Source organism: Artibeus jamaicensis, unplaced genomic scaffold, assembly GCF_021234435.1.
Source record: "Artibeus jamaicensis isolate MK-2021 breed Jamaican fruit bat unplaced genomic scaffold, CSHL_Jam_final scaffold_3151, whole genome shotgun sequence".
Taxonomy (NCBI): domain Eukaryota; kingdom Metazoa; phylum Chordata; class Mammalia; order Chiroptera; family Phyllostomidae; genus Artibeus; species Artibeus jamaicensis.
Window position 1 is genome coordinate 2,771,040 of NW_026522037.1, and position 27,909 is coordinate 2,798,948.

The window sequence follows — 27,909 nt, forward strand, 5'->3', positions numbered from 1 at the left end:
GGTTTTATTTATGTATTTTTAGAGAGGGGGGAGAGGAGAAAGAGGGAAATATCCATGTGTGGTTGCTCTTGTGCGCCCCCTACTGGGGACCTGGCCTGCAACACAGGCACGTGCCCTGACTGGGAATCAGATCGAACCAGCGACCCCTTTGGTTTGCAGGCCGGCGCTCAATCTGCCAAGCAACACCAGGTAGGGCCAACCCTTCTTTCTTGATTATTCCATTTTCCGATATGCCTGCTAAGAACTGATTAATTGATGGTAAATTTCCTGAATTCTTGCATATCTAAAAATATCATTATTTGTTCTCGTAACTAGAGCAGCTTGGCTGCATACAGAATTCTAGATGGAAAATTATTTTTTTCCTTAGGGGAAAAACAAATCAACCCAATAGCACTGAGCACCCTAACACCTGGATTGTGGTCTCTAAGTAGTTTCCACTACCAGAATCAGGGCTCCTTGGAGATCTGATTAGGGTTTGGGATAGGAAATATTCAAGGTAAGCCTGAGATACCTTGTCATATCAGAAAGTTTGAACTGGGTGGGGATATTTTATAGCCACAAATACATAAATACTCAGCAAAGGCCATGAGTTTTTTTTTAAATACTGTAACCTACCTACATGTTAAGAAGAAATGGAGAAATGCAAGCCAACCACCTCGCTGGGAAATGAACAAAGGTGAAAGCAATTGCCGCTGGCTGTCCTGTGTTGTGTCCCATGGGCTGACGTCACTGCCTGGCCACACTGGAGAGTGTGCTGTTGGACTGCAGTTAGCCTCTGCTGGTGGCACTGTAATCATACCCAAAAACTTAGATATGCTCGCCCTTTAACCCAATAATGTACACGGGTACATTAAAAACCTGCATAACCGCACAAAGATGTATGTGCGAGGCCCCACAGTGTGGCAGTGTTTGTAACAGTGAGGAGCCGGGAACCGCACAACCCCCATTGGCAACAGGGACACGGATTACAGTGCGTGCACAGAATGAAGTGCGGGAGAGGGGCGGTTAAAAGGAGCCAGGTGGCTCTGCATGGGGGAAGGCAGGGCTTACATGTTGGACAATAGAAGCGAGTTGCAAGGGGATATCCCCAGCTTTACAACACTCCCACGTGCATAGAAGAAATGGATTCCCACCCAGCAGAAGTCATGGTGCCAGACAGCTGTCTGTGGTGTGCCTGGTAAGGAGATGCAAAGTGTACTTAATGCATTTTCGTTCGGCTGGAACTCTTACGGCTGGCATGCGTTTTGTAATCAGGGAAGGAAAAAAAGCTAAATAATGAACAAGGATCATAAAGCTTTATTTAATAAATATAACCAAAAATTTCAAAATACTTTATTCCATATGTAGCCAATTAGAGAGAGGAAAAAGTTAGGAGGAAACGTTTGGAGAGATTAAGTGAAGGGATCAGGAGAGAGGCAGGAGGTTGGGAATGTGAGTAGACAACAGGAAAATAACAAATGCAGGGGGAGGCGAGCAGGGCGCTGGGAGCCCCATGACTCCCCCAGCACCCCCCTACCCCCCCCCCCGTCATTGGTCACATCTCGCAGGCGTCCTTCCCTCCTTGGCAACGAAGGGAGACATGAAACTGACATTCGAGGAATGAATCAGGACTCCAGAAATCCCCACCCCCAGGAAGGCTGCTTCCTCTTTTTCTACAAATCGGGATTGAGGTGTTTCCCCTCCAAGATTATTAAAAGAAAAACCGGCTGGAGGACCGCAAGCTCTAGCTGGGAATCACTTTGTTTTTCTGAGTAGACTAAGACCCTCAAGGCTAGATCCTCTTGCACTAGGTCTTAACATCCATCTTCACTCAAAGCCTGTCTTTTAAAAAAAATCTGGACTATTGGGTTCTGTTCTGATGCCTCCAAATGACATTTGAAAACAGTGTTTACTTTGCAGTTCATGTGTTTCAAATCCATCGGGGAGAGGATGGGAGGGTCAGGCCTGGGTGGAGGGACACAATGTGTCGAGAAGTCAATAATCGAGTTCAAAGGCAGGTGTGGAGGCCCCGGGGAGGCACACTCTGCCCTGGTCCAGAGCAGGCGAGCCGGGATGAAGCTCGTGGCACTGGGGCCTCTGAGGGGGGTTCTGTGACTCAGGCACGGTTCTGGACCACTGGGGAGGGGGCCACAGGAAGGCTGGCCGACAACCCTCTGGTCACAGTGCTGTCCCCGTACAGCTGAGGGTGTGACCGGAGTGCGTGGCAGTGTGGGGTGCGCAAGGCTTCCCGGAAACACTTGGTAGACACGCATGGCAGGCTCAAAGCTCACCCCAGGGCCGACCCCTCATGGACCAATACTAGTTTCCTAAGAGAACCCCCTAAAAACCAGTGTCTGCAGACCCCAGAGGGGCCTGACGCCTCGCAGAGCTCCCTGAGGGCAGCGGGGAGTGGCCACAACACGCGACCCAGGGAGACCACTGGTTTCTCTGGTCTTTATTAAAGCCAGGTCCTCCTGCCAACAGCTCAGAGCAAGGCAGAGGCAGCTGGGCCTGGGAGGGGCACCGTAGGTGTGCGTTTGAGGGCCGTGGGGGAGAGATGGCCCAGAGCCAGGCGCCCGGCCATGTGGGGCCAGCCCACCTTGCTCCTGACCCTTTCTGAGGCTCCTGTCCCGCAGGGAGAGGAGACCAGGGACCAGGACCCCTGCCCTCTTTACCGTCCGCCCCACTCCCTCCCCCAGCCAGGCCCTGTTCCCGCCCACCTGCTTCGGTCCCCTACGCCCAGCCCCAAGCAGCGCAGCTGCTGGCCCTCAGCCCAAGGCGGTGCCTACACTAAACAGAGGGAACTAGGTCTAAAGGGAATGCTGACGCTTCAAAATCTGTTGGCTGGCCGCGCGCACCGGGCCAGAGAGGTGTTAAGGATGGGCTGCCGCGGGCGGGGCGCTGCGGCCTCACACAAGCTGTGCCTCTGCCTGCCAGGCGGTTTCGATGGCCCGGCCCTGGACGTGGGGTGTGGGCCGGTGTGGGCCTTGCATAGTTGGGAGCTCGGTGTGTCACTGAGCCGAGGGTTCGGGGCCAGGCCCCCAGAGATGGACCACCACAGTGCAGGCTGCCCGCTCTGTGAGGTGGGCACCTAAGTGGAACCACTGCCTGCCTCCAGGGTAGGAGGACAGAGGCGGTGTTAGAGGGACCTGCAGATGTCACTGGGCCCCTACTGTGAAATGTGAGAAAGGATTCCGCCAGCAAACTCAGCCGCTTTACGGGTGGCTATGAAACCTAAGTGGGCGCTGGGCTCCGAAGGGCAGGTCGGCACCTGTCCCTCTGCTGGCTCCTGGAGAGATTGGCAGCCCCGGGGGGCAAAGGGTGGGGCCCTGGCCCCGAGGGTCTCTGAGTGTGTCACCTCCTGTGTGAGGGCGAGCACCAACGGACTCAAAGGAAAGGCTGAGACTAAAATGACCGGCACGGTGAACACCGGGCCCAGCCAAGTGCTCTAGTAGGGTGAGGACAGTGGGTGACTCCAAAGAATAAGGCTTAAAACTCCCTCGGGACCTGCCGTGCCTGGGCCCCACCCGACCCCCAGGCCGCAGATTCAGCTTCTGGCTTTTAACCCTCCACCCCATTCTTCAGACCACACAAAAGATGGAAATACACGTCCCCAGTGGAGGCCAAGCCAACCCTTCCTCAGCTGCATTTCCGCCCCAGGTTAGGGACGACCATGGTCCTTTGGGATCCCAGGGGCTGCCCCTGTTCCCCCAAGGGCACGGTGGGTAGAACTCCCGGGGGGCTCTCGGCTGACCGGAGGACCCCTAGCTCTTCCACTGAGGTATGGAGGGAGTCGACAGCAAACCCGGGAGAAGCCCACGCTCGGCCCTCCACCACCCTGCCTTCCCCTCAGCACAAGGGCTTCCCCCTCACTCTGAGACCCCCGGTTGTAGACTCATTGGCCACCTGTCCCGTGGGCCACCCAAGTCAGAACCCCAATAAAATAAATAACATGTCCTGACATCCCTACCGCTTGGTCACAGCATCGACCAGGGAAGTGGAAGTCTTTGTCAGGGCGGGCGGCCCCCTACCTCACCTCTTCCACCTGGCTCTCCTCTCTGCCCCCCACGACAAGCTGGGTGGCGCCGCTCTCAGCGGGGCACAGGGAAGCCCGAGGCCAAGGGCTGAGGGAAGGCACCGCGCCAGGACTGGGACCCTCAGCCCCGAGAGGCCAGGGGAGCAAGGGGCTGGCACCTGAGCAGCCCTGGGGGGGCGGGGCCGGTGGCCTAGCGGGCTGTGCTTCCATCAGCCTCGGGCACTCACAGGACACTCCCCTCATAGGCGCCCGAGGGCCCCGCAAACACGGTGGCGGGCTCGGAGCCAAAGCTCGTTCCGCCCGCAAACTCCAGCAGGGTGCTACCGTGCTCCCCTGTCCCAGTGCCCGCGCTGGTGCTGGGTGGCCCTTTGGCAGGTGCCTCGGTCTTAGCCGCAGTGGGGGCCGTGGTCCCGGTGCCGGGCGCACCCGCTGCGCCGCGGTGCGTCTTCATGTGGGTGAGCAAGTGCGAGCTCTGCGAGAAGCGGCGGCCACAGTTGGCGCAGGCATAGGGCCGCTCGCCCGTGTGCGTGCGCTGGTGCGTGACCAGCACCGAGCGCTGCGAAAAGCGCTTCCCGCACTCGGGGCATGGGAAGGGCCGTTCGCCTGTGTGGCCACGCCGGTGCTTGGCCAGGTTGGAACGCTGTGCAAAGCCGCGGCCACAGTCGGAGCAGCGGAAGGGCTTCTCGCCCGTGTGCGTACGCCGATGCCGCTTAAAGTCCGAGCTGTGGCCGAAGCCCTTGCCGCAGTCAGGGCAGCGATGCGGCTTCTCCTCGGCATGAGCCCACTGGTGCCGCGTCAGCGCTGCGCTCTGCCCGAAGCGGCGGCCACACTCGCCACATGCATAGGGCCGCTCGCCGGTGTGTGCGCGCCCGTGCGCCGTCAGGTGCGCACGCCTGCTGAAACCTGCGCCGCACACGCCGCACACAAAGGGCTTCTCACCGGTGTGGCCGCGTACGTGTGCCGCCAGGTGTGAGCCTCGAGCGAAGCGCGCGCCACACTCTGGGCAAGGGAAGGGCCGCTCACCCGTGTGTGTGCGCCGGTGGCGCGCCAGGTGCGAGCCATACACAAAGCTCTTGCCGCAGTCTGCGCAGCGGTGCGGCCGCTCGCCTGCGTGATAGCGCTGGTGCTTGGCCAAGGCGGCACGGCGCCCGAACGTCTTGCCGCAGTCGGAGCAGATCCACGGGCTCTCCTCTTCGGCCAGTGTGGCTGGCGCCGGCTCGGCCAGCAGTCCCCCAACAGCCGGCCCGAACGCACGCAGCCCGCCGCCGCCACTGCCCCCAGGCCCACCACTGCTGCGGAAAGGGTCGCAGGCCAGTCCTGCACCCTCCACCAGAGACAGCCGGCCCCCCAAGGGTCCCGACAGAGGCCGCCCATCAGCCGGCAGCTGCTCCCCGAAGCCTGGGAGGCTTAGGATTTGAAAGCCATCTGGATGGAGCCAAGACTTGGGATGAACAGAAAAGTGGAAGCCGAGTGGGTGCGAGGAGGGCCCTTCCCTGTCACCCAGGCCATTGCCGAGTTCCAGAAACCGCCTCCCGGGCCCCGGGTCCTCTTTGCTCCGAGGGGTGGGCACCTCTGCTGCAGCTGCAACCTCTTCTCTCGCCTCGGCCTCGGCCTCTCCATCCACCTCGCTGGCCTCAGGCCGCTCCGACCCGGCCTCAGGTTCATCGGGCTCTGCCGCGAGCACCGTCTCACAGGCCTCTTGCCGAGGGCCGTCGCCACTGGGCTCAGAGCAGCCCCCACCGCGTCGGTGGCGCTGGAAGTCCGCACGGAGGCGGAAGGCCTGGCCGCAGTCCGGACAGCAGTGCGGCCGGTCGGCAGTGTGCACGGCCTGGTGTCGCGCGAGCGCCGAGCTCTGGCTGAAGCTGCGGCCGCAGTGTGGGCACGGGTAGGGCCGCTCGCCCGTGTGCGTGCGCTGGTGCGTGACCAAGTAGGAGCGGCGCCCGAAGCCTGCGCCGCAGAAGGCGCAGCGATAGGGCCGCTCGCCCGTGTGGATGCGCCGGTGCGTAACCAAGTGAGACTTGTAGACGAAGCGCTTGCCACAGTCCGGGCACGGGAAGGGCTTCTCGCCGGTGTGCGTGCGCTGGTGGATGGCCAGGTGCGAGCGGTACACAAAGCCCTTGCCACACTCCTCGCAGCCGAAGGGCTTGACGGCCGCATGGTAGCGCTGGTGCTTCGCCAGCCGGGACCGGTGCGGGAACACCTTACCGCACACATCGCAGGTGGTCTCGGGGTGCCCAGCCTGGGCGGCCGCTTCGTCAGGGAACGCCCAGGGCGCCAGCAGGCTCCCATCCGGTTCACCGCCCGGCAGGAAGGGCTTCACCTCCTCGCCCTCCGCCAGGGCCCCTAGGCCGCCTGGGTCGAGCCCCCAGCCCTCCGGAGTCTGCACGGAGTCAGGGTCATCAGGGCCCCACGTCCCAGGCACGTCCCCCACGCCATAGGCCGCGGACCACAACCCCGGCGGCTCGTTCTCTTCCTCGGCCACCTCTGCCAGGAAGTCCTCGTCATCTTCCTCCTCGTGGTCCTCTAGGTCATCGGTCCAGAACCATGCACCTGAAGGTGGCAACGGGAGGCCGGAAGAGAGAGGTGAGACTGGGCTGCCACAGGAGCCCCTGCAGGCTCTGGTCCCTGGAAATCTCAGCTTCTGCAGGGGCAGCTGCCATTGGAAGCTCTGCTCGGCATTCCTCCCTCTGGGTTCTTCTCCACCAGCCTAAGGCTGGCTGGCAACCAGGGCATCCCTCCTGCACCCAGAGTAGAGCCAGGAAAGGCTGCCCTGGTCAAGGAGGCCGGGGGCTCGCTGCTCAGAAACTGCCCAGGCCCCCCTGCTGAGCTGTGAGCCGTGCACCCCCCCACCTGGCCTTTTCTGAGCAGCTGTGCGTCTGGGCAACGGTCCCCAGTGGGTCCAGTCTGCAGGGCAGCTGCACGCCACTCCCCACCACACAAGGACAAGGCCTCCCAAGTTCCTGCTGCTCCATCGCTCCTCCAGGCTGCACCACGCCCTCTCCCTTCAGTGCACAGCATGGGTATGGGGCCAAGTCTGCAGGGCTTCCAGGTTCATACAGAGGGAGTGCCAGTCTGCCTGCCTCTGTGACCCGCCCAGAGGGAACTAGTGTTTATGCAGGGGGCACTAAGTCACACCAGGGACCGACGGCCAACACCTGGCCCACAGGGGTGGGGGTGGGGGCAAGTATTCCAAAGCACCTGCGTGCTTCCCCGTGTGCACTTTACGCCACGCGCCCACGGCGGATGTGCATCATTCCGCAGCCCACCTGCGGGGGAGACTCTGGCCAGAACCCAAACCTGAAAGGGGGCCCAGCTTGTCAAACACAGGTGGGGAATACGCTTGTGTTCTGCAGGGCTACACGCTGGCTACACAGCGGCTCTGCGTGTCCCAGCAGCCCGCACCGGCTCAGTGGCACAGAAATGAAGGTCGGGAAGGAGACGGACTATTTAGCAGACAGGGTGTGGTTTTGCTCGGGGAGGACCTTAGATGGACCTGCCCCGCAGAGTGACCCCAGCAGACAGGTGACACCTCTGTCAGAGGTGTCCACCATGCTTGGATCCCACCCACCTCAGGCTCTGCAGGTGGCCGGGATCAGGAGTGGGGCAGCATTCCAGGTCCCCCAGCCAGGTTCACGGACACACTGTGGCACCAAGACCCTCCAAGAACCATGGAGGACTGGGCACATCCAGGCCCCGTGACAAGAGAATGGCCAGTGCCAGCCTGTGGCTTTCTGAAATGTGCCCATAAACAGGACACAAGTCCCTCTAAGACCCTCTGAGAGATGTCACCGACCTCCCAGACTCCTCCTGGAGGCAGCTGAGCTACTCCTCGCTGGCCAGAGCCCTGCGATTCTGAAGGATTCTGAGGGAGTCCCGGACAGTGGACACTGGGGCAGAAAGTCCACCCTGCAACTCAGTGGAAAGTGAGGCCTGAGGCTGACCCACCGAGGACAAGCCAGGTGATCACCACCTGAGAGGTCAACTCCCTCACAAGCAAGGTGAGGCCAGTTCCCACCCCTGCTGTTCCCAGGGTTGTCGGGACCACCGAGGGTATGCGGGGAGACACTCGGAATGTGCACACATGCAGAGACCGCCTGTGCCTCCCCATGTTTTTTACTGTAAACACATCTCTGAGCTGACGAGTCTGTCCAGGCACGTGATTGGCACGACATCCAGTGACCCTCCCTAGGTTGGTGTCGCTCCAGCCCAAAGCCCAGCGCACCTACTGTGTGCAGGCTTCCACTGAACCTGCTAGGACTCCAAGGGCAACTCACAGCCCCCCACGAGACACCTCCACGGCATCGAGAGTCTGATGTCCTCGGGTCAGAAACTTCAGGTTTAGTTCAAACTCTTTTATTTCCCAGGTGAGTGAAGTGAGGCTCAGTCAGACGGAGGACGAGAGCCAGAGCCAAAGCCTGGCCCCGGGCCCCCAGAGACATCTGCCCCCTGAGCACTTCCTGGAAGAATCTCTCCAAAATCCCCTCTCTGGAGGGTCCAGGCTGCCCGCCCAGGCTGGAGGCCCATCTCTGGGCCTTCCGGGGGAGGAGAGAAGGCTCAGAGGCACTGGTTGTTTGGAGGTGGCCGAGTAGGTGGAGAAGCGGAGGAGTGGCCCCGGCACGGCCGGGCCGACAGCTGCTCGGCGCCTGGGGCGCACCCCTCCGGCTGACAACGTCACAGCAGGCCCCACTCCCCAAATCACTCAGAGACTCCAACGCAAGGACAAGGGCTCATTTCTAAAGTGTCCTGAAAGGAACCCCTGGGTGCTCAAAGGACCTCCCTGCTGCAACTCTCTGCAGGCTGGGACAAGAGGAGCCAGCCCACGAAGGCAGTGCTTAGCCCGCGGTGGCCGCCCCGTCCCCACGAAGCCCGCCCCACAGCCCAGGCAGCAGTGCCAAGCCGGAGTCGGGCGGAGCTCGAAGGAGCCGTGCCGGCAGAAACCCCGAAGACACGCTCTCACGCTCACCTGTGTAAACACCGGTGACGATGTCGCCCTCCTCAGGCCGGGGGCTGTCTGGCACCCAGGGCTCCTGCCCTTGCTCTAGCCGGGAGATCAGGTCTGGCTTGGGGATGGCGTACCCTGCCGTGGAGGAAACCAGAGGGCAGTGCAGCTGCGCCCACAAGCCCCCTCCAGCTCCTCAGCTCCTCTCTCCTCCGCCCCTTCCCGGACCAGCCCTCCCACCTCCCTGCCTCACTCTGGAAAATTCCACGTTCCCTTCTCTAAGCCTTGCCCAATAGCCCCAGCTCTCCTGCCTAGCCCCTCCACACACCTTCTGCAGGGTGCCCACCCCTCTCTCCTTCACCCCTCAAGGCCTCTGGGGGTGTTGAGAGGTCAGGGCAGGGCCGGCAGCTCTCCAGCGCACGTCCACCTGGCTCATGGCACTGCCGGGCCACACCGGGGCCCCCATGACAGCTCCTGCCCAGCAGCACGGTAGTCCCTGGGGCTCCCTGGGAGGTGGGTCCCCTTCTCCAAGACCCTGTGGCTGTAGAAGTGGTCCTCTCAGGCAGCTGAGCCCCTGGCAGCCATCGAACCAGGAGGCCTCTTGGGGATGAAAGGGCCCTGCTTACCCAAGGACACCAGGATCCCATAGTTCTCCTGCATGACTTCCTCATAAAGGTCCCGCTGGTCTGCATCCAGCCGCCCCCACTCCTCCAGGGAGAAGTACACAGCCACATCCTCGAAGGTGACCAGCCCCTGGGAAGCAGAGTGCCCTGGTCACGGCTCTGAACGGCCCCAGACGAGGGGAAGGGCCCACAAAGGCAGCGACAGAAGGTGACCTGGACAGGACAGACCGAGGCCCCAAGACTTGGTGCACACGGGGCCACAGCCCAATGCCATTACCAGTAGGCCTATCACTGCCCAAAGCACTGGGGGCTTCCGGGCCTGGCCATGGCCCTTCAGGGCAGGGTCTGTCCCTTTTCGGAGAGCAGGAACCCAGGCCCAGAGAGGGTGGGCACCCAGCTCACAGGGGACAGAGTCAGGATTCACACGACCACCTCGTCCCACCAACTTCACCATCTGGCTCAAGCCAGCAGTCACGCCCAAGGGCCTACACCCGGGGGCACAAGCGGCACCCATTAAGCAGAATGTGGGCATTGGTGTCCAACCTGATGGGCTCAGCAGGAACTCAGATCCTGGACAGGGGACAAGCACTCCAGGGAAGGGGCGCAGCCTGACCCTGGGGAAGGGTCAGGCCCCTGAGGGAACTGCACTGTGATGGTGAGTGGGCGGCGGCGAACAGGACATTCCGATGGCCTGGGAAGGAACAGCCCGGGGCCTTGGGCAGGAGCCGCCTGGCGCTTTCTGCAGCCCCATCGCAGCTCACAGCCTGGCCTTGGCCTGAGGACCACAGAGCAACCAACGGGGGTCTCCAGGACAGCAGGGGGCATGCCCCCAGGCACCCTGCCTGGCTAACTGAGCTCCAGATGAGAAGGCAGCTCACCTGAGACCCAGCTGTGAGGAAACCGTCCTCCTCCTCCTCGTCCTCTTCCTCCTCCTCCAGGTCTTCCTCCCCAAGCAGGGTGGGAGGCCGGGAGGCCCGCGGGGCTGCGGGGGAAGTCTCTTAGGGTCCAGCCGCCCTGAGTGCTGGGCCTTGTCACCCCGGCCGCCTCTGCCCATCCAGCAAGCAGGCTCAGGGCTCCTGCCGGCTCCCCGCTTCAAAGCCTGGCCCTGGCGTCCCAGCGCCAGCCCGCTGGGCGGAAGAGCTCTCCTGGCCCACCCACCTGCCCTCCTTCCCCATGGCCGGCTCCTTCTTACCCTTTTCCTGAACAGCTGGGGACTTGGCGTCACCACCACAGCTAAGACGTTCCTGCGTCCCCGACTCTGGACTCTGCTCCTCCGCCACCACCTCCTCCAGGTCCTCGTCCCCCTGCAACTCCACCTCCACCTGCCCCCTGCAGGCCTCCGGCTCCTCCGCCACCGCCTCATCTTCCTCTTCTTCCCCTGCCAGCTCCTCCTCGTCCTCCAGCATCTCTACGTCTTCCCCCTTCTCTTCCTCCTCCTCTTCCTCCTCCTCAGGATCACATTCCGACCCGTCCTCTGCCCTCTCCAGGTGGGCCGCTGGGGAGTCTGGAGCTGTGTGGAGGGCCGCCATCTTCACGGGAAGTCGGCCTCAGCCCGGCCTGAAACACAGACGGTCCGGGTGACCAGCCGCCCCCGGCACGCGTGCAGGGCAGGCTCCTCCATGGGCCTCCCGCTGGCCCTGGGTGGGAGGCAGGATTCACTTCCCCCACAGCAGTGACAGCAGGAGGTGGCCCAGCTCTTCCCACAGCCTTGTGCTGCAGAGCAGGCACTCTGCACCCAGAGGTGCCGCCCAGAGAGCCCGCTCTGCGACCCCACAGTGTGGTCGCCGCAGGTGGAGTAAGTCAGGGATTTACCCCAGGTCTTCATCCTTGAGGACCAGGGGCTTTGCAAAGGAATTAAGTGTAAAAGGTCTTGAGATGAGGTCGTCCTGGATCAGGGCGGCCCTGCCCCCAGTGACGGTGTCCTCAGAAGAGACACGGCACAGAGAGGAAGCCACGTGGCAGCCCTTCGCACCGCGTCCAGGCAACACGGCCCAAGGGGGCCCGAGTGTAGCTGGAAGGGGTGCGTGAGTGTGGCTGCGCGAACAGCCCGCCTGGTATTCGGAAGGAGGGGTTCACCCCACACCCAGCACACCCAAGTTGGGCTGCCGAGGACAGGTGCACAGTGGGGCGGGGTGCAGGGCAGAGGTGACAGCTAAGACCAGCCAGGCGTTCACCCCCACCCCCGGGGGCCTGCTGTGGACAGCCAGCAGGCTGCACTCCCACTCTGAGGGGCAGTGAAGAGGCCCTGAGCATGCCCAGCCCTGCCCGAGGCAGCGCCCCTGCCCCTTGCCCCGTCCAACCAGGTACTTGGAGAGAGCTCAGCGGGTCATGGAGACTTGGATCATCACTCAACGAGCAAAAGGTGTAAAGTGCCCTGGGACGTCTCTTCCAATTCAGACACCGGAAACCCTGAGAGCTGTCAAAGTCCCGGTGCCTCACAGGGTCCTGCTGTCACACCAGCGTCACAGCCAGTTCAGCCCAGGCACTTGGGAGACACAGCCAGGAAGACGTGGCCGGGCGGTGGCCCGGCCCGGGGCTGTGGGTGCAGGGAAAGGGAGGCCTCCGGCCCCAGGGCCACCTCTCCCTGGTTGTCAGTCCTCTGTTGGCCTCAGGAAAGCCCCAAGGGCAGAGAGAGTCCGTTCCCAGGGCTCCTTCTTGGGAGTAAACCTGAAAACACGCCCACCACCCAGCACCTGCTCCATCAGCATCTCAGATCTCAACAGGTTCATCCCCCACGTGAGCCACGCCCACTACAAACACAGCAACCCAGAATTCTGGGGTGAGGGTGAGGGCGCGAACCCAGGAAAGATCCCGAGATGGCAGGCCACACAGGGCAGCGGGGCTCGGCTTACCCAGCTCCACCAGTGGGCAGCACCTGCCACCAACCCCGAAACAGGGCGGGGGCACCAGTGAAAAGACACCCAGGGTACTGAGGACAGTTCCTGTCACTGGGCACCCGGGAGAACTGCTCCGGGGCTAGCTCCGACTCCACGACTCTTCACTTTGGCAGTAACAAGGCAGTGTATGTGCACTTCCCTTATGGCCGCTTTGAACCCACACTTAAATAGCCAGGGAGCTCGGCGCAGTCACGAGGCTCCTCCGGAGCCCAGGGCCCAGGGCTCACTGGCACCAGAAGCCGCCTCTGCCCTGACCCTCGGGCTCCCCTGCTGGTTCCAACCTTAGCCCCAGGTCACAGGTGAAGAACTATGCCTAGGAGGGCGCCCCCACCCCCATGGGGGGTGCCCCAGCCTCTCCCAGAGCTGCCTCTTCAGTTTCCACAGCTCTCTGGTGTGTGACGGTGCTGCCCAGGCCACCTCTGGGAAGACGCAGCCCTGCCCAGCCCTTGGGGCAATGAGAATGCCAGCCGAGGTTTCCCAACTGCCACCTACCTCAGGCTCAGAGGGCTCTTCTCACCCTGACCTCGGGCTGCAAATTCAGGCCAAGAACAGACACCACACCCAGCCCAGCAGACATGCCTCCTGCTGGGCCCAGGGACCCACCTCAAAAGCAAATGCCGCAGCTTTGGAATAAACTGACCCCACGCTCAGGGCCTGGGCGGGTGCCTTCCCCCCTCCCCAGGACTCCCTTTCCCTCCTTCTCACCCACCCTCCAGAGGCAGCCTCCAACCCGCCACAAGCCCAGGTGCATCCAGTGCGGGGGCCGAGGCCCTCCCAGCACCTGCACTGTTCATACGTTAGGAGCTCCCTGCTCACTGCCAGAGGCACAGGTACACAGTCAACTCTAAGAAGGTGGGAGTTTCCTCTGCCCCTCTCTGGGTCCCCTCAGGCCAGACTAGAAGGAGGGCTCAAGTCCTTGTTGAAGAAACGACTCTGGGTCCCGTAGTCAGTGGGATGAGCGTGTAATTGAAAAAACGCAGCCTCCTGGCCCCACTGACAAACTCCAGGCCAGACTGGCCGCTGTGGAGGGTCCCACTTGTGGGGCTCTGAGTCTCCACCTCCAGAGAGGTTTGGCCCACAGTCCCTTCTCCCGACAAGTGCACCTGCTGGGGAAAGGAGAAGGGAAAGGCCCAGCAGCCATGGAGGCTGGCAGTCACCCTGCTCGGGACGAGGGTCCAGCACAGCCAGACACCCACATAGGACCCAGAATGCGGAACAGAGCACCTCCAAAACTGGGCCTCAGTCACCTGAGCACTGTGTTCGCTTTGCCTCCCCAGGTGAGCACTGGGCCTGCTCCCCAGATCTGCTCGCCCTTCTTCCCTCCGTCAGCCCACCGGAAACTCACTCTGCGTCCTTCCCCGCATCCAATCTCAGGTCGGCAGCCACGAAGGGTCAGGGGCACAGCATCACCAGCAGGCACCACGGGTCATCCCCAGGCCCTTGTTTGCGGTGAGCACTGCACCTGAGGCTACAGTGCTGCCGGCAAGATACTTTCCACGGGGAGAAAGGAGGACCCCCAGGACGGAAAGAAGGGGCAGAACTGAAAAACTGCTGGAAATATTCCAGAAAAGTGGATCAGTAGACACGGAGAAGTCGGGGGGGGGGGTAGCAGGGGAGCCTGTGGGTGCGCATGGATTCCTCGCTCGGCCTCGCTCACCACACCCCTGTGATTCAGGGCCTTCCAGGTTTTCAGCTCCTCCGGGAAGCCTCCTTTCTCGGACCAGCAGGGCCCTCACCGTCCGACCGTGGATCTGGGTTCCCCGGCTCTCCCGGTGGAAGAACATCTACGGACCGTCCCAGCCCTCGCACCACGCCGGCCGGCCCGCTCCCCAGACCGACCAACACTTGTTGACTCGAACCAAGTACCGAGGTCTGCCGACACGGGCGCAGCCAGGGGGCTGATCCCCCCGCACACTTCCCCTTCCCCGCCCCCACCGGGTCCTGCACGGAAGGCCAGCCGCCGTCCCGCCTCTGCGGCCACATGGGGCAGCGCAGACCCCGTCCAACTCCGGGGCCGGCCGCACGGCAGCCCGCTCGGGCGTCCATTTGCAGACGAGGGAGGGAGGCCCCAGCAAGACCCCCGACGGCACTAAGCAAGCTCACGAGGGCCTGGCCAAGCCCCTCCGTCCTTCCAAGGGGCTCGCCCCCCACGGAGGCCCCGGCGGTGTCAGCCCCTCCTGGATGGGTGTGTCCCTGGGGCCGGCCACCCAGCGACCCCCGCCCCGACCGCGGCGAACACGCCCCGAGGAGTCGCGGCCGCGCCCCCGCCCCACCCCACCTGCTCCGCGCCGCCTTCCAGGACAGGCCCCGGGGGCGGAGCCCGCCCCACCGCGCAGGCCCGGGCCGGGGTCGCAGGCCGCGGCGGGCAAGGGCGCGGCCGCCGGAGGCCCAGCCAGCGCGCCGCTCCGGCCCCGCCGGGCGCAGGCCCAGGGCTCCGCCGCGCGCCGCGGCCTCCCCCGCCGCCTCCGGGCCGGCGTCGAGGGGCGGCCCGGCCCCGACCCCGCGCCCGCGCCCCCGCCGCACCTGCCGCGCGCGCCGCCGCCCGCCGGCCCCGCCGCACACTCACCGCGCGCTGCGGGCCGGCCGAGCCGCCGCCGGACGCCGGGGCCGGGCAGGGCCTGCGCCCCGCGCTACACAAAGTGACGGCCCCGGAGCTGCGCGGCGGCGGCGGCGCGTGGGCACCGGAAGTGCCGCCGCCGGCCCCGCCCCGCCCGTGCCCGTGGGGGGGCACTTCCGGTCACGCGGGGTCCGGCGCGGCTCCCGGAGGGGGCGTTCGGGAGCGAGAGGAGTGTCCCCGGCGCTCACGGGCACCCGCGCCGCCACCCCTGGGGACCCCGCGATCGTACCCCTGCAGACTCCAGACCCCTGCCCACCCCTGAGACCCAGGCCCGCACCCGAGACCCCGACCCCACCGCGGGGACCCCGCCCTGACCCTGGAGCCCTCCCGCGAGGTTCCGCGGCCCGGAGCGTCCCCTCTCCCCAAACTCACTCAGCCATGACTCGGGGACCCTACGGAATGCCGGACCCCCGCTGGGCCGGCCCTGGCCTCGGGACTGTCCCAAGGACCCACGACAGGGGAGGGAGGTGGTGACCCCGACAGGGGTCTAGTGGAGGCGCCCCTCCGGTCCGCGGGCGCTGTCAGGCCTGGACGTGGTCGTGAGCGGGATCGATCCCTTGCTGGTTCGGGACAAACGGGACTCGGGCGGGGGCGGGTGCATCGGGGCCCACAGCTCCCTGGCCGGGCTCCTGGGGACACCAGTGCGCATAGGGCGTGGTGCGGCTGGTTACCCCAATGGATGAGGACGATCACTCAGGGGCAGAGGCAGCTGAATAAATGCAATAAGGGCCTCGAGTCTTGAAGAGACCCCTGGACCTGAAAAGACCTGCTGGGGTTCTCCAAGCAGACGCAGGCAGAAGTGACGGGTGGCCATAGGCACACTGTGAAATGTCGGGGCAGTGGACTCCAGCTGGCCACCCCAGCCCTCTCCAAAACCTGTCTGCTCCCACCCCCACAGGATGTAGCTGAGAGCTGATTGGGACCCACAGAGGATGGGGCCCCTCTCAGCCTGGCTGCAGCCCGAATCAGGACTAGTGTGGCCCCCTTCCTTCCCACAGGCGCCCACTTCTGCATGGCACCCCCTCCCCACTGTCTGGTCCTGCGGGTCTCTAGGCTGTGGAACCTCAGGTCCCGAGCTCAGACCCTTCCTCACTTCACCCCAGGCGGCTGCAGTGAGAGGACTGAGTGCAGACTGACGAAGTAGACAGGGTGGGCCAGGGCACTTGGAGCAACGGGAGCAGCCACCAGGGACTGGCACCTGAACCTGAAGTTTCCAGGGCAGGGAAGGGTGTTGTTGGGCCTGGGCGGCTGGAGGGGTGCAGCTGGGGTCACCTGTGGGCTGTGATTATGAGGGAGCAGTGAGAGAGCCCCACCAGCACTGCCCCCAAGCCGAATCCACTCCCCGTGTGGAGGGCCAGGGAGCTGGGGACCCAGAGCCAAGTAAAGAACAAACGAGGGAAGGGCAGATGACACAGAACCAGCAGCTCCTTCCCTGCCTTGGAACCCTCCTCCACCTTGTCAGGCAGGGACCCCGCACCTCCCCAGCATCTCAGATCCCTTGGCCTGTCTCCACCTGGCACCTAAACCAAGACCGATTTTCAAGGCCTAGAGTCCACTGGACTGTCCCCACCCAACGGGCCTGCCCTCCATGAGGTCTGGTCCCTGCCTGATTCCATTCCCCCAGCCTAGAGCCATCCCTACAGGCCAGCCCTAGAGGCTGCTTGCCCTGTGCCCCTGTTTACTCCCTTCTATGAGGGTCCCTCCCCAGGACCCCCAGGGGCCTGTCCTTTCCCCCTGTCCTGTAACAGGCAGAGTCCCCAAAGCTTGTCCCAGCTGGGACACCGAGTGGTGCAGCCACACAAAGGATCCACAGGCCGCCCTGTCCAGCGTGTCCCAGGTCCGTTGGGGCATCCCTCCCCTGCCCCACACCTGGGACATCAGGAACAAGGGGTGCTCAGGTAGACGCCCACTATTCTGTGAGGAAGAACCTAAGCCACTCGATAGGAGCCTTAGTATCTGTGTTTATTTTAGAGTTAAAGTAAAACCCCTCACTCGTGGGCCCCCGCCTGCCCCCATGCCTTTCAGGACTGAGCTCCACCGGGTCGGGCTGGATGCTCTCGCACAGACCTTGCCAACAGCCTCCGAGGGGCCAGGCCTCTGCAGCTGACCCTCCCCCGGCCTAAGTCACCTTTGTGCCTACTCAGGGCAAAGCTGGGCTGTCCCAAATGGGGCACACCTGAGCCTCTCATGACCTAAAGTCACCTGGTCTTGACTCTTCCAGCCACCTGCGTCCGGAGCTGCCAGGGGTCTGGGCTGGCTGCCCCAGGCACCTGTAGGCTGGGCCTTGGGCACGACCATGGGGTGAGCCCCAGGCAGGCAGGCCTCTTATCTGCCACAGAGGTCCTGGAGGGCAGGAGACCCAGGGCCCAGCCTGGACTTCCTGGCCCCCCTTTACTCCGTCTCACAGTGACATTCTGGAAAGTGCCGGGTGGCCCCGCTGCTTGGGCTTCTCATGGTCTCAGACCCAGCCTGGCCATCGGCCCTCCAGACACCCCTTCCTGTGGGCCGTCAGCTCCTCACGGCACCCTCACTCCCTGCAAGGCTCCCCGGTGTATCCTGCTTTTCCTTCCTCTCAGTGGGAATTCTTGATCCGGGTGTGTGTTCACATGACTGCACTCAGCCCACGTGCTCACCAGGCCCCGTGCTGAGAGTCACCGTAGAGGCTGGGAGAGCCCGCTGGGGGGCAGAAGGGCTGCGGGCTGAGCTGTGAAAGGGGATGGGGGCCCCGGGGCTCTGGGTGGAGACAGGTCAGCGGGTGGGCCCGGCAAGAACCAAAAGAAGCGTCCTGCAGGGCTCACCGTGTTCCCAGGATGGTCTGTGGGACCACACCTGTGGGCCCAGACTCAGCTCCGGGGCCGACCCCCTCAGGGGGACGGCAGTTCAGGCCATCTGAAGTGGTGACCGTGGGGCTCCTGGACTCGGTGACGGCCCTGCCGGTAGCGGCAGGAGCCCCTGCCAGTAGTTATAAAGATAAGCAGGGGCTCGGTTATCTGAGTTCTGCATAACTGGGCATCAGGACGGGGCGTTTTTTGACATGATAGGCCAGAAGCTAGACATGCCACAGTCTGCCAACCACCCGGCTCTTCTGGGGGCAGCTGATGGGCCAGAAACGCAGGAGCATCAGAGGAAGGGACCCAGTCCCACCTGAGACCTCTGCCAACATGAGGTGGCCCAGGGGGAAGAGGGAGGGCGAGCAGACCTGTATGGGGCTGGGCCCCCCTCCACACAGCCGCTTCCCAGCCCGAAGGAGAGAGGAGAGAGGCGGTTGGCAGGGCCTGCCCAGGCCTGTGTACCCCAAATGAGAAGGAAGCAGCCAGAACAAGCAGCAGCCGCTCCCAGCCACAGGGCTGGAATCAGCCTCGGTTCCTCCTGCACAGTGGCACCTGGGCTGGTGGGGGGGGACAGGTGAGGGACAAAGGGCCCAGAGGAGGGCAAGTCCCAATGGTGAGGTTTGGACTGAGAGCCCTGGGCCAGGAGCTGAGAGCAGCAGAGGTGAGGAGGCCCCTACACCTTCATGGCAGAGATGACGTTTCAGCCAAGCCCAAAGACAGCTAGAGATTGGCATGCGGTGCAGCAGGGGCCCGAGCTCCGAGCAGGAGCCTGGGGGTGGGAAGTCTGAGGGGCCAGGGCCATCCCAAGGCTGGAGCCTCGGTGGCCCTCAAAGGCAGCAGGCAGGGGCAGCTCACAATTTACCAGGCTGCCGGGGTCCAGGTAAGTGGCAGGGAGCCCTCGGAAGGCTGTTGAGGTGCCCCAGGTGGAAAGTAACGAGGCTTCCAAGCGACAAAGTGTCATTCTGTTCAGGCTGCTGGGACACAGATACCAGCCTGGGCGGCTCAAACAGCCAACGTTGATTTCTCATTGTCCTGGAGTCTGGGAGTCCGAGATCGAGGTGCAGGCAGGTTCCGTGTCTGGTGAGAGCTCTCTTCCTGGATCAGAGCGGGCACCGTCTTGCTGTATCCTCCCGTGGTGGAAGGGGTAAGGGAGCTCCATGGGTGTCTTGTACAAGGGCACCAATCCCGTTCCTGGGGGCCCCACCCTTAGGACCCTGTCACCTTCCAAAGGCCTCCCCTCCTAACACCTTCCGGTTGGGGGTACGGATTGCGGTGTCAGAATTTGACGTGACACAGACATTCAGGCCATAGCACAAGGTGACAGAGTTAAGCTGTGGACATGGGAGTGTTGTTTGGGGGGAACCTGATCTCACTCCCGTTCTGTGAACCTGACACCATTGGGAAGGCCACTTGCAGAGCGAGCTCCTCCCTGTCCACCGATCTCCTGCAGGGCCTGCAGCTGCGCTGCAGGGTGGGCTGGGAGGGAGTGGTCACTTGGCTGCAGGCGGGTGAGGCTGGGGTTGCCAGAGGGCAGAAAGCAGGTGCAGACAGAGGTGACGGAACAGTCCACCCACCAGGGAGAGACAGTCAAGCCCAGGTCCTGCAATGGAGCAGCGGGAACCGAGCAGGTCAGGGTGTGGACTGCAGACAGGGGAGGCCAATTCTCGACTTGGCCAGACGTCTGGCCCGAGCCTCATCTCAATCAGGGCCCTGCGCTGGGGCCTTCCCGTCCATCTGGGCATCACCCAGCTCTAGCAAGAATCCTGTCAAGTCAGTTCAGCCAGAATCTCCACCCTGGGTATCTGATTGCCTTCCACGCCTAACCACAGCCCGCACCCTGCTGCCCCCCGGGGGTGACCGATCACCCCAACCTGCCTTCAGCGAGAATGCTGCCAGGGCTGTTGAACCAGAACCCTCCCCTACCAGGATGCCCTCTCCGCCCGATTTCCATCCGCAGCTCCCCCCGCCCTCCACACACCCTGCTCCTCGGCTGGAAACCCCCACTCGTCCTTCCATTCCGAGGCCTCTTTTCCCCTATTGCAGTAGATCCTGAATGAAGTGGCTTTTTAAAACTGTTTAAACTAACGTCTAGCTCTAGATGTCTCTAACGACAGTACTTCTACTCTCTCCCCCAGGGGCTTGGTGGGGACATGGGTTATTACCCTTCTGTGCCAAGCTCTTTGCTAACCACACCCCCCCATCATCATCATGTGAGGGCCCAGGAGGAGCCCACGAGGGCTTCCTAGAGGAGGAGACAGCTGAGAGTCGAGTGGGAGTGAGTTCTGTCCAGCTAGCAGGTCGGTCCCTGAAACCGGTGCACAGCTGCATGTGGTCTGCACAGAGACGGGCGCCTCCAACACAGGCCTCGTGCCACCCACGTCCCTGGATCCCTGCCGGTGAGCCACAGCATGGCTGACACACAGGACGGGGGCTTCGTGACAATGACTGGTGGGCTGCCATGCCCCTCGCCCTGTCCCCCCCCCACCCCGTGCCCACCACAGAGGGCAGGGCGGATATTAGACAGATGACGGTGCCAGCGAGCTCTATTTCGTGGCTACATTTTCAGATGCCTCCCCGAACTGTTTACGGGCACGGAGCAGCAACTTGGAAAATGTATTAACTGGACGAGATCGATTCAGAGCTTGTCCTCAGGAGACGCCCAAACCGCCTCCTCAGGCGTCACCCGCGGGTCCCCGTCTCTCCTGTGAGGGTTTCAGTGAATGAGTCCACCCCCAGCCAAGGGTCTCAAGCCAGAAGCAAGGCTCTGGGCGAGGAACACGGGGTATGCACCTGAGCACTAAGTTTACAGTGACCGGGAAAACTGTCCCACACAAACAAAGGCCCACAAAACTCAGAGGTGAAAACAGACAGGACAATGTGTTTCTTCATGTAAGTGTATTTTTTATTCTTGTGTTTCTCACTTACCAACACATCTGTAAAGTGTAGCAGGCTGTGCTAGTAAAGGAGAAGCAGGGAAGAGAGAGGGGGCGGGACCTCAGCAGCCACACCTGGGAGATCAGGGGCCCTCAGTGTGTGGGGGGCGGAGGTGGGTGGTGGGGAGCCTCCTTCACTGGCCTGCCTTCCCGCAGGCATCAGCGGCCCCCAGATGACTTTGTGAATGTAAAGAGCATCCCTGATGTCTCCGATCCTTGTCCCTAATGTCCTCCCTCTGACCCGGGTGATGCGGCAGAGTCTGCTCAGGCCAGCCCCCTGCGTGGCCAGGCCCAGGAGGACCTTGCCCTGGGTCTCAAGGCCAGAACCCAGCCTGGAGCTGGTGGGTGGTGGGTTGCAGGGAAAGGGGGGTACCCCAGGGCTCTTTCAGGTGGTGGGGCCGGGGGAGAGGTGGGGAATCATTCCTTTGGACCTTGGACAGCACTCCCAGAATGCCCTCTGCTTCAGCCACAGGCTTCTATTCCAGAGGACACCAGGGGGCCACTTTGGACATGGGAACAGGCGCGGAGGCCGACAGCCTGCTTCCCACACTTATCAGGACTCCTGTGGCCCTGGGGGGAAGGTTTTACCTCCTGCCCAGAGCAGGACATCCTGGCAATTGCACATTGTCCCAGCGGACACTCTGACCCTGTGTTTAGGAACACAACATTCAAATCAGGATTATATCCATCCCGATGAATTTCTATTCCAGAATGTACTTTCAGAGCAATTGCAATGGAGGGCGATTGGACGCCTTGGTCGGTTCTCCACATAGTGCAGACGAGTTGCTTCCCCCCGCCCTGTATTTCCTTGAAATAAGTTTCACCAGGATCGAATCCTTTTTGTGTGCGTTTTACCAGGTATATTTGATTCCCTGGAGAGCGTTCGATCGGGTCCAATGTCACCAACTGTCCCATCTGTCATAGGAAGTTTTGCCTGGTGGCTCTCATTTCTGGTTAAGCCCAGGCTTCCCAGGGGAGGCGCTGTTTGGCGGTCTCCTCACCAATCGGTGCCCGATCACGAAAGTGTAGCATGTGCTGTTTGTGCTAATGTGCAACATCCGTTCGGGCTCAGCCACACCCGCTTTCCTCTCGCAAGTGTTCCTGAGAGCGATTTGTCCCACTCTGCAGATGATCCCGAGGACAGACGGAAACTTTTCCCAGCGAGATTCTGGGATGTACGGAATGATCAGAGTAGGGTCAAGATGGTACAACAGGCAAGGCGCAGTGCCTCTCAAATCAGCGGAGCCGGCCCCCTCCTGGTCACGGAGCCTTGTCCCCTGTGGCCTGCTCAGGGCGCGGAGGCCCACTGGTGGCCGAGCGCGTGCTGCGAAGCAGACCCAGGCCCCGGGAGCGGCCGGCTCCGTGCAGCTGGCGCTCGTGGCGGCGGATCTGGACCTTGTGGCGGAAGCGCTCGCCGCAGTCTTCACAGACGTAAGGCCGCTCGCCCGAGTGCGTGCGCCTATGGCGCAGCAGGTTGGACGAGACGCTGAAGCGCTTGCCGCAGTCCCCGCATGCGTAGGGCCGCTCTCCGGTGTGCGTACGCTGGTGCTGCACGAGCGCGGAGCTCTCGCTGAAGCGCTTAGAGCAATAGGAGCAGGCATAGGGCTTCTCGCCGGTGTGGATGCGCTGGTGCGTCACCAGGTTCGAGTGCTGCGAGAAGCCCTTGCCGCAATCACTGCAGCGGTGAGGCCGCTCCCCGGTGTGCGTGGACTGGTGCCGTATCAGGTCAGTGCTGCGGCTGAAGCCCTTGCCACACTCGCCGCAGATGGTTGGCCGGTCCCGGGCGCGCCGCCGTCTTCGCTGCCTGGCTGGAGCCAGGGCCGCGCTGCCCGCAGGGCCCGAGATGGGTACCACTGCAGGCGGGGGTACAGCCGGCAGCACCATGAGCTCCTGCAGCACCACGTAGCCTGGGGGGGCCACCATGACAGCAGCTGGAGCTCCTGGCCCTGAAGCTCCACCTGCCCCTGCGGCAGGTACGAACTCCAGCTGCAGCTCTGGTTGCACGGGTGACAGCTCCAGCTGCACCTCCTGCTGCTGGGCCCCTAGCTCCACCGGGGTTAGCTCCAGCCGTACCTGCTGCTGCTGCTGCTGCTGTTGCTGAAGCTGCTGCAACTGCTGCAGCTGCTCCAGCTGCTCCAGCTGCAGCTGCTGCTGTTCCAGCTGCTTCTCCAGCTGCTGCAGCTGCTCCTGCAGTTTGAGCTGCAGCTGCAGTTGTTCCTGTTGTCGCTCCAGCTCCTGCTGTCGCTGTAGCTCCTGCTCTGACTCTAGGTCCACTGGCATGAGCTCCAGCTCCACTTCTTCCTCCTCCTCTGGCTCCAGTGGACGGGGCTGCAGCTGCTGCTGTTGCAGCTGTTCTTGCTGCTGATGCTGCTGAAACAGCTGCTGCTGTAACTGTTGCTGCTGCTGCTGCTGCAATAGCTGCTGTTGTAACTGTTGCTGCTGCTGCTGCAACAGCTGCTGCTGCTGTAACTGTTGTTGCTGTAAAAACTGCTGCTGTAACTGTTCCTGTTGCTGCTGCAACAGCTGCTGCTGTGACTGTTCTTGTTTCTGCTGCTCCTGTTGCTGCTGCTGCTGTAACCGTGCCTGCTGTTCTAACAGTTCCTGCTGTTGCTCTTGTACTTGCTGTGCTTGTAACTCTCCCTGCCGTTGCATCAGCTTCAGTGGCTCATGTGGCACTGATCGGGGTTCTTCCTGTAGTTCCTGCTGTCGCTGAGGCAGCGGCTGTTGCCCATCCGGCTGCTGCTGGGGCTGTTCCTGCTGTTGCTGCAATAGCTGTTGCTCTTGCACTCGCTGCTCTCGCACTTGTTGCGTTCGTGGAAGTTGCCGCTTCGGTTGCCGATGTCTCCGGCGTCGGTGTTTTTCCCGTAGTCTCTGCTGTTGCTGTGGCAGCTGTTCTTGTCCGTCTTGTTGCTGCTGCGGTTCTGACCGATAGCCCGATGGCTGGCTTTGTGGCTGCTGCTGTTGCAACTGTGCTTGCCGTGGCTGTTGTTTCGGCCGCACCTCCGGCTGTCCTGGCTGGGCCTCCTCAGCAACCTCACCGGCCCCCTTCTGGGCAGAGACTGCTGGCCGCATGGCGCTGCTGCTCCTCTCTCGAACCTCTTCTTCCTCCCGACTCTCACTGCCACCGCTGCCACCTGGAGTGGAAATGGCAGGAAGCCAAGAGAGAAAGACCTGCAGGCAGCTCTCTGTCCACACTGTCAGGACCTCCCCCTTGCCCTGCCCTGTGTACAGCCCATCTAGGATACACGACAGAGCTCTCAGCAGGGACCCAGCAGCACTGGAACAAGTGACATGGCATCATGGCAGAGACTGAAATGCCCAGCGGTGTGGGGTTGCTTGGAAATGCACCCAAAAGACTCCTGGTCACATCACTTGGGACCCCAGCTCCCTGGCCCCCTCTATGGGCCGTCCCCTGCACAGGCACGGCAGTGACACCAGCACAGGCTCCCGACAGAAGTCCCTTGTGCCTAGTCACCCTCTGTGGGATCCGTGAACCAGCCGTGCCGAGGCACGAGCGCACGCTGCAGTAGGACCTCAGTTAGGCCTGCACCTTGAATAAGTGAAATGCGCTGTCTCTGCAAAGAAGAGGGATTTCTGGAGAGCCGTCTGGAAGTGTCGCCACAGGCAGCTTCTACAAGTCACCAGGGTTTCAGAGAGAACACGAGGCCTCTCTGGGGAGACCTTTCCCGGGGAGCAGCCGCCCGACCCCCCGCAGGCTCGGTGCCCTCCTCGTCTGTGAACTAGCTTGACGCTACGCAGCCCGGCACTTCCTGAGCGAAGCATGGAGGGCCTGGGCACTTCCCCTAGAACCTGGTAGATGCTCGAAGAGCCCCTCTCCCGGTGGGTTAGGACTGAGTCTGCAAACTAACAAGCAGTTTGGAAATGCCAAGGATACAACTAGCTCTGTCTGCAGTGGCCTAAAGACAGGCCATGTTTGACATTGCCGTTTCGGAGTGGAGAGGCCACCTCACAGCTCCACGTGATCGTGGCAGCTGGCCAGTTCCCTAACCTCTGGGGACCTGAGTTTCTCCATCTGCAAAAGGAGACAGAGCCTTTTCGGGGACACTGAGAACCGGAGAGGATAAACGCACAGCCCAGCGTGATGTAAGCACAGAGGAAGCCCTGCCACGCAGCCGCCGCTCCGTGGCAAAGCACTGTGCCTTCTGCACAGCATCTGCAGGCAGTTTCTCACTTGGAGCATCACAGCTGGGTCAGCACAAGTTCCAAGGGGCTTTCTCCACTCCCAAGTCCGATGTCAACATCTGTGCTTCCTACAGCACCCTATTTTCAGTTTTGTGATGGAAAGCAGAAATCTGATTGATAAAATTGTGCCTTCTGGTCACTCTTCCAGGAACATATTGATTTAATGAAGGGATCGCTACATGGGGATAACTTCCTTTTGGAAAACGCTTCCTAATAACCAGGAAGGTGCCCTTCCAGACAGTAAGCTGCTCGCTGCTCTTCAGTCCCTTTTCTCCACCACGGTGGGCCTGGGGCTGGGTCAGGGCACCCTCGCTGGGGGCCTGAGGTCTATCTCCTGATTTAGGAGGTCAGAGCACCCCCGAGCCCCTCACCTGAGAGGGTGTTAGGCCCTGGGCCCCCATCTTCAACACACCGCAGCTCCAGCACAAAGGTCTTAGTCGCCGGCCCCAGCTCCATCCTGGCGGTCAAACCAAGATTCCAGGGAGCCGGCTGTGCTGAGAGGAGGGAAGGAAGGAAGCTGTTCGGATGGGCAGTGGTGCTGTGCGTGGCAGACCCCAGGGCACGGCATGGGCGCCCAGAGAACCCTCGACTCTGCCTCAGGCCCCCCAGAGCAGGCAGCTCCGCCCCTTTTGGAAAGGGGCCAGTGCGGTCCACGGCTGGGAAGGAAGGGGCTGGGAAGGAAGGAGCGGGAGCCACCTGGAGGAGACTCAGCTCCCAGGCCCATTCCCTGGCACAGAGGCGGCCCTTCCTGATGCGGCCCATGCCCAGGGGCAGCCTGCAGCTGCTCCTCACCGAGAGGACCGTGGGGAACCAGACCCCTCATGAGGACGGGGAACCGAAGTCCCAGAGGGGCATCTGGGAGGTCTGCAGAGAAGAGTCTTGTCCATCCTGCACTTCCCCGCCCACTCAGAGCACCGACCAGTCCGTGCACCCTCTGGTCTCCTGCCTCCTGGGCAGGGGGTTCGCCCAGCCTTCCCAGGCCACTGGCAAGCCAGGGGTTCCAGGCCCCGTGTGTCCCGGTGCCAGCTCAGCTCCATGAGAAGGCAGGCCTCCAAAGCACTACAACCCAGGGAACTGGCCAGCTGCCGGCCTGGCCCCAGGCCCGCGGCCCAGGGGCCCCTGAGGTGTGCGAGGGTCCTCGCCTCTCCATATCAACCCTGGGCCCCTGCAGAGGTGTCCCCACCTCCAGTCCTCCCACCCCTCCTAGCGGGATGACTCTAGGTCCCTTTTAGAACCCAGTCTGAAACCTCTTAAGAGAAGCACCCCTGGCTTCACCCAGGTCTCCCACCCACTGGGCCTCACCTGGTACAGCATTTCCTGCTTCTCACCGACAGCCTCCGCACTAGGGGAGGTGAGGGCAGCAGGGTCTGGAAGGTGAAGGCCAGAGCCCTTAGCCAGCTCCTTCCTGTGGCACCTCCATCCAGAAAGAGCTGGGGAGGCGCTGGGCACCTTTCTGGGCACTCCAGAGGGTCGGGCAGCTGTCAGGGCTGTCGAGGTCGCCCTGGGCCAAAAGAAGGAACACAGCTGAGTTCCAGAGCAGAAGTTGGTGTCGGCTCCCTGGGGTGGTGAGAGAGCCCCATCCAGCGCTGGGCTCAGAGCTGGTGGGCCGCGACCATGGTGCGCGCCACAGGCTCCAGAGCAGACCAGGTGGTGTGACCCCGGTTGAGGTTGGCAGGGGCCAGGAGACACCCGTCTCGGCTCAGGAGGCTCAGCCCAGGGCAGTCCGGGCCCGGCCGGGCTCCGCCAGAGGCCACAGGTGTCCGGATCCCGGGAGCCTCGGGAGGGGGGGCGGGCGGCGCGGCCGCGCGGGGGTCCCTGTTCACGCGCCCGCCCGCCCGAGTGTGTGTCCAGCTGGCCTGCGTCCGTGCGGGCAGCGGCCCGGCCGGGGTGGGGGCAGCGGGGGCCGACACAGGAAGTACCCCCAGCATCCGCATCCTGTCCCCCGCCCGCCGCCTGCCGCCCGCGGGGGCGCGCCACGGCCCCCGCCGCCGCTGCCGCCGCCACCGCCGCCGCTCTAGGCAGCCGCGAGCTCGGTGGGCTTAACCCTTCCCGGCCGGCCGCTCCCCCGTGGCGTGGGACGCGAGGCGGGGACCCCGTGGTGCGGAGGGAGCAGCAAGAGCAGCGCGCTCTGACGCATCCCCAGGCGCGCGCGTCTGCGCGCAGGGCTTGGCGACTCGACAGTCGCTGCACGGGTCTCAGCGGAGGCGCTCAGTCTCAGGGCGCCCCTGGACCGTGTACAAGTTGTGGTCAAAGAGGTGACACCGAGTTAATGAGGAGGCCGCGTCCCAGGCCTGGTGGGCTCGGGAGGGGCTTCCCCCTCCACGCCGCGGACCCTCTCCCAACGGGCGGGCGGTGGGCTGAAGCGCTCCGGCTGCCTGGAGAGCTAAGCTCATCCCTTTCCGGACCCCTGCTCGCTTCCAATGCGCACAGGACCCGGTGGCCAGGCCCCCTCCGCGGCCCCTCCTCCTGCCCTCCCCAGGCCCAGCCTCCTGAGCGGCCTCCTGCCTGCGCGCTGGCTCTCCCGCTCTGAGAGGCCGTACCTGGCCATCTATCAACCCGTCTGTTTGCTGTAAGGCCCTCAGGCAGCCCTGGCTGAAATCAGGACAGTCAGATTCCCCGAGAAAACCCAGAGACGCGGCGACGGAGAGTCGTTCCTGGGGTGGAGTGTGGGAATGCCCCACTGGGGTAGGGGGACAGTAACCATCTGGTGGACACATACCTGGCCTCCCCGTTCCACCTTTTGAGTGAGTCCCCTTGGCCCCCCAGGCACTGGGGCTTCCCCTCCGGCCCTGGCGAGAAGCCTGCCCACTGCGTGGGGACTTCACAGAAGAAGCTGGAGGTGGGGGGCACA

General features: G+C 62.9%; 2 protein-coding genes across 6 annotated transcripts; both read right to left on the bottom strand.

Annotated features, from left to right (window-relative positions):
- Positions 1-1,276: 1,276 nt before the first annotated feature.
- On the bottom strand, positions 1,277-15,163 carry ZNF316 (zinc finger protein 316). Of its 3 annotated transcripts, none has more exons than XM_053656974.1 (7): positions 15,041-15,163; positions 10,770-11,134; positions 10,456-10,559; positions 9,581-9,707; positions 9,283-9,495; positions 8,979-9,092; positions 1,277-6,565 (listed from the first exon to the last, which is right to left on the bottom strand). In XM_053656974.1, exons 2-7 carry the CDS (start codon positions 11,104-11,106, stop codon positions 4,239-4,241), a joined length of 3,222 nt encoding a protein of 1,073 aa, XP_053512949.1. In that variant the 5' UTR covers positions 11,107-11,134; positions 15,041-15,163; the 3' UTR covers positions 1,277-4,238. The 3 variants fall into 3 exon arrangements, with proteins under 3 accessions (XP_053512949.1, XP_053512950.1, XP_036990724.2); XM_053656975.1 differs by lacking the exon at positions 15,041-15,163 and adding an exon at positions 13,820-14,652; XM_037134829.2 differs by lacking the exon at positions 9,283-9,495.
- Positions 15,164-20,820: 5,657 nt separating this feature from the next.
- Positions 20,821-26,989, bottom strand: ZNF853 (zinc finger protein 853). 3 transcript variants are annotated; one of them, XM_037134862.2, is made up of 3 exons: positions 26,361-26,989; positions 25,430-25,547; positions 20,821-23,989 (listed from the first exon to the last, which is right to left on the bottom strand). In XM_037134862.2, exons 1-3 carry the CDS (start codon positions 26,370-26,372, stop codon positions 22,116-22,118), a joined length of 2,004 nt encoding a protein of 667 aa, XP_036990757.2. In that variant the 5' UTR covers positions 26,373-26,989; the 3' UTR covers positions 20,821-22,115. The 3 variants fall into 3 exon arrangements, with proteins under 3 accessions (XP_036990757.2, XP_036990758.2, XP_053512995.1); XM_037134863.2 differs by having other exon boundaries at positions 25,430-25,552; XM_053657020.1 differs by lacking the exon at positions 25,430-25,547.
- Positions 26,990-27,909: the final 920 nt, after the last annotated feature.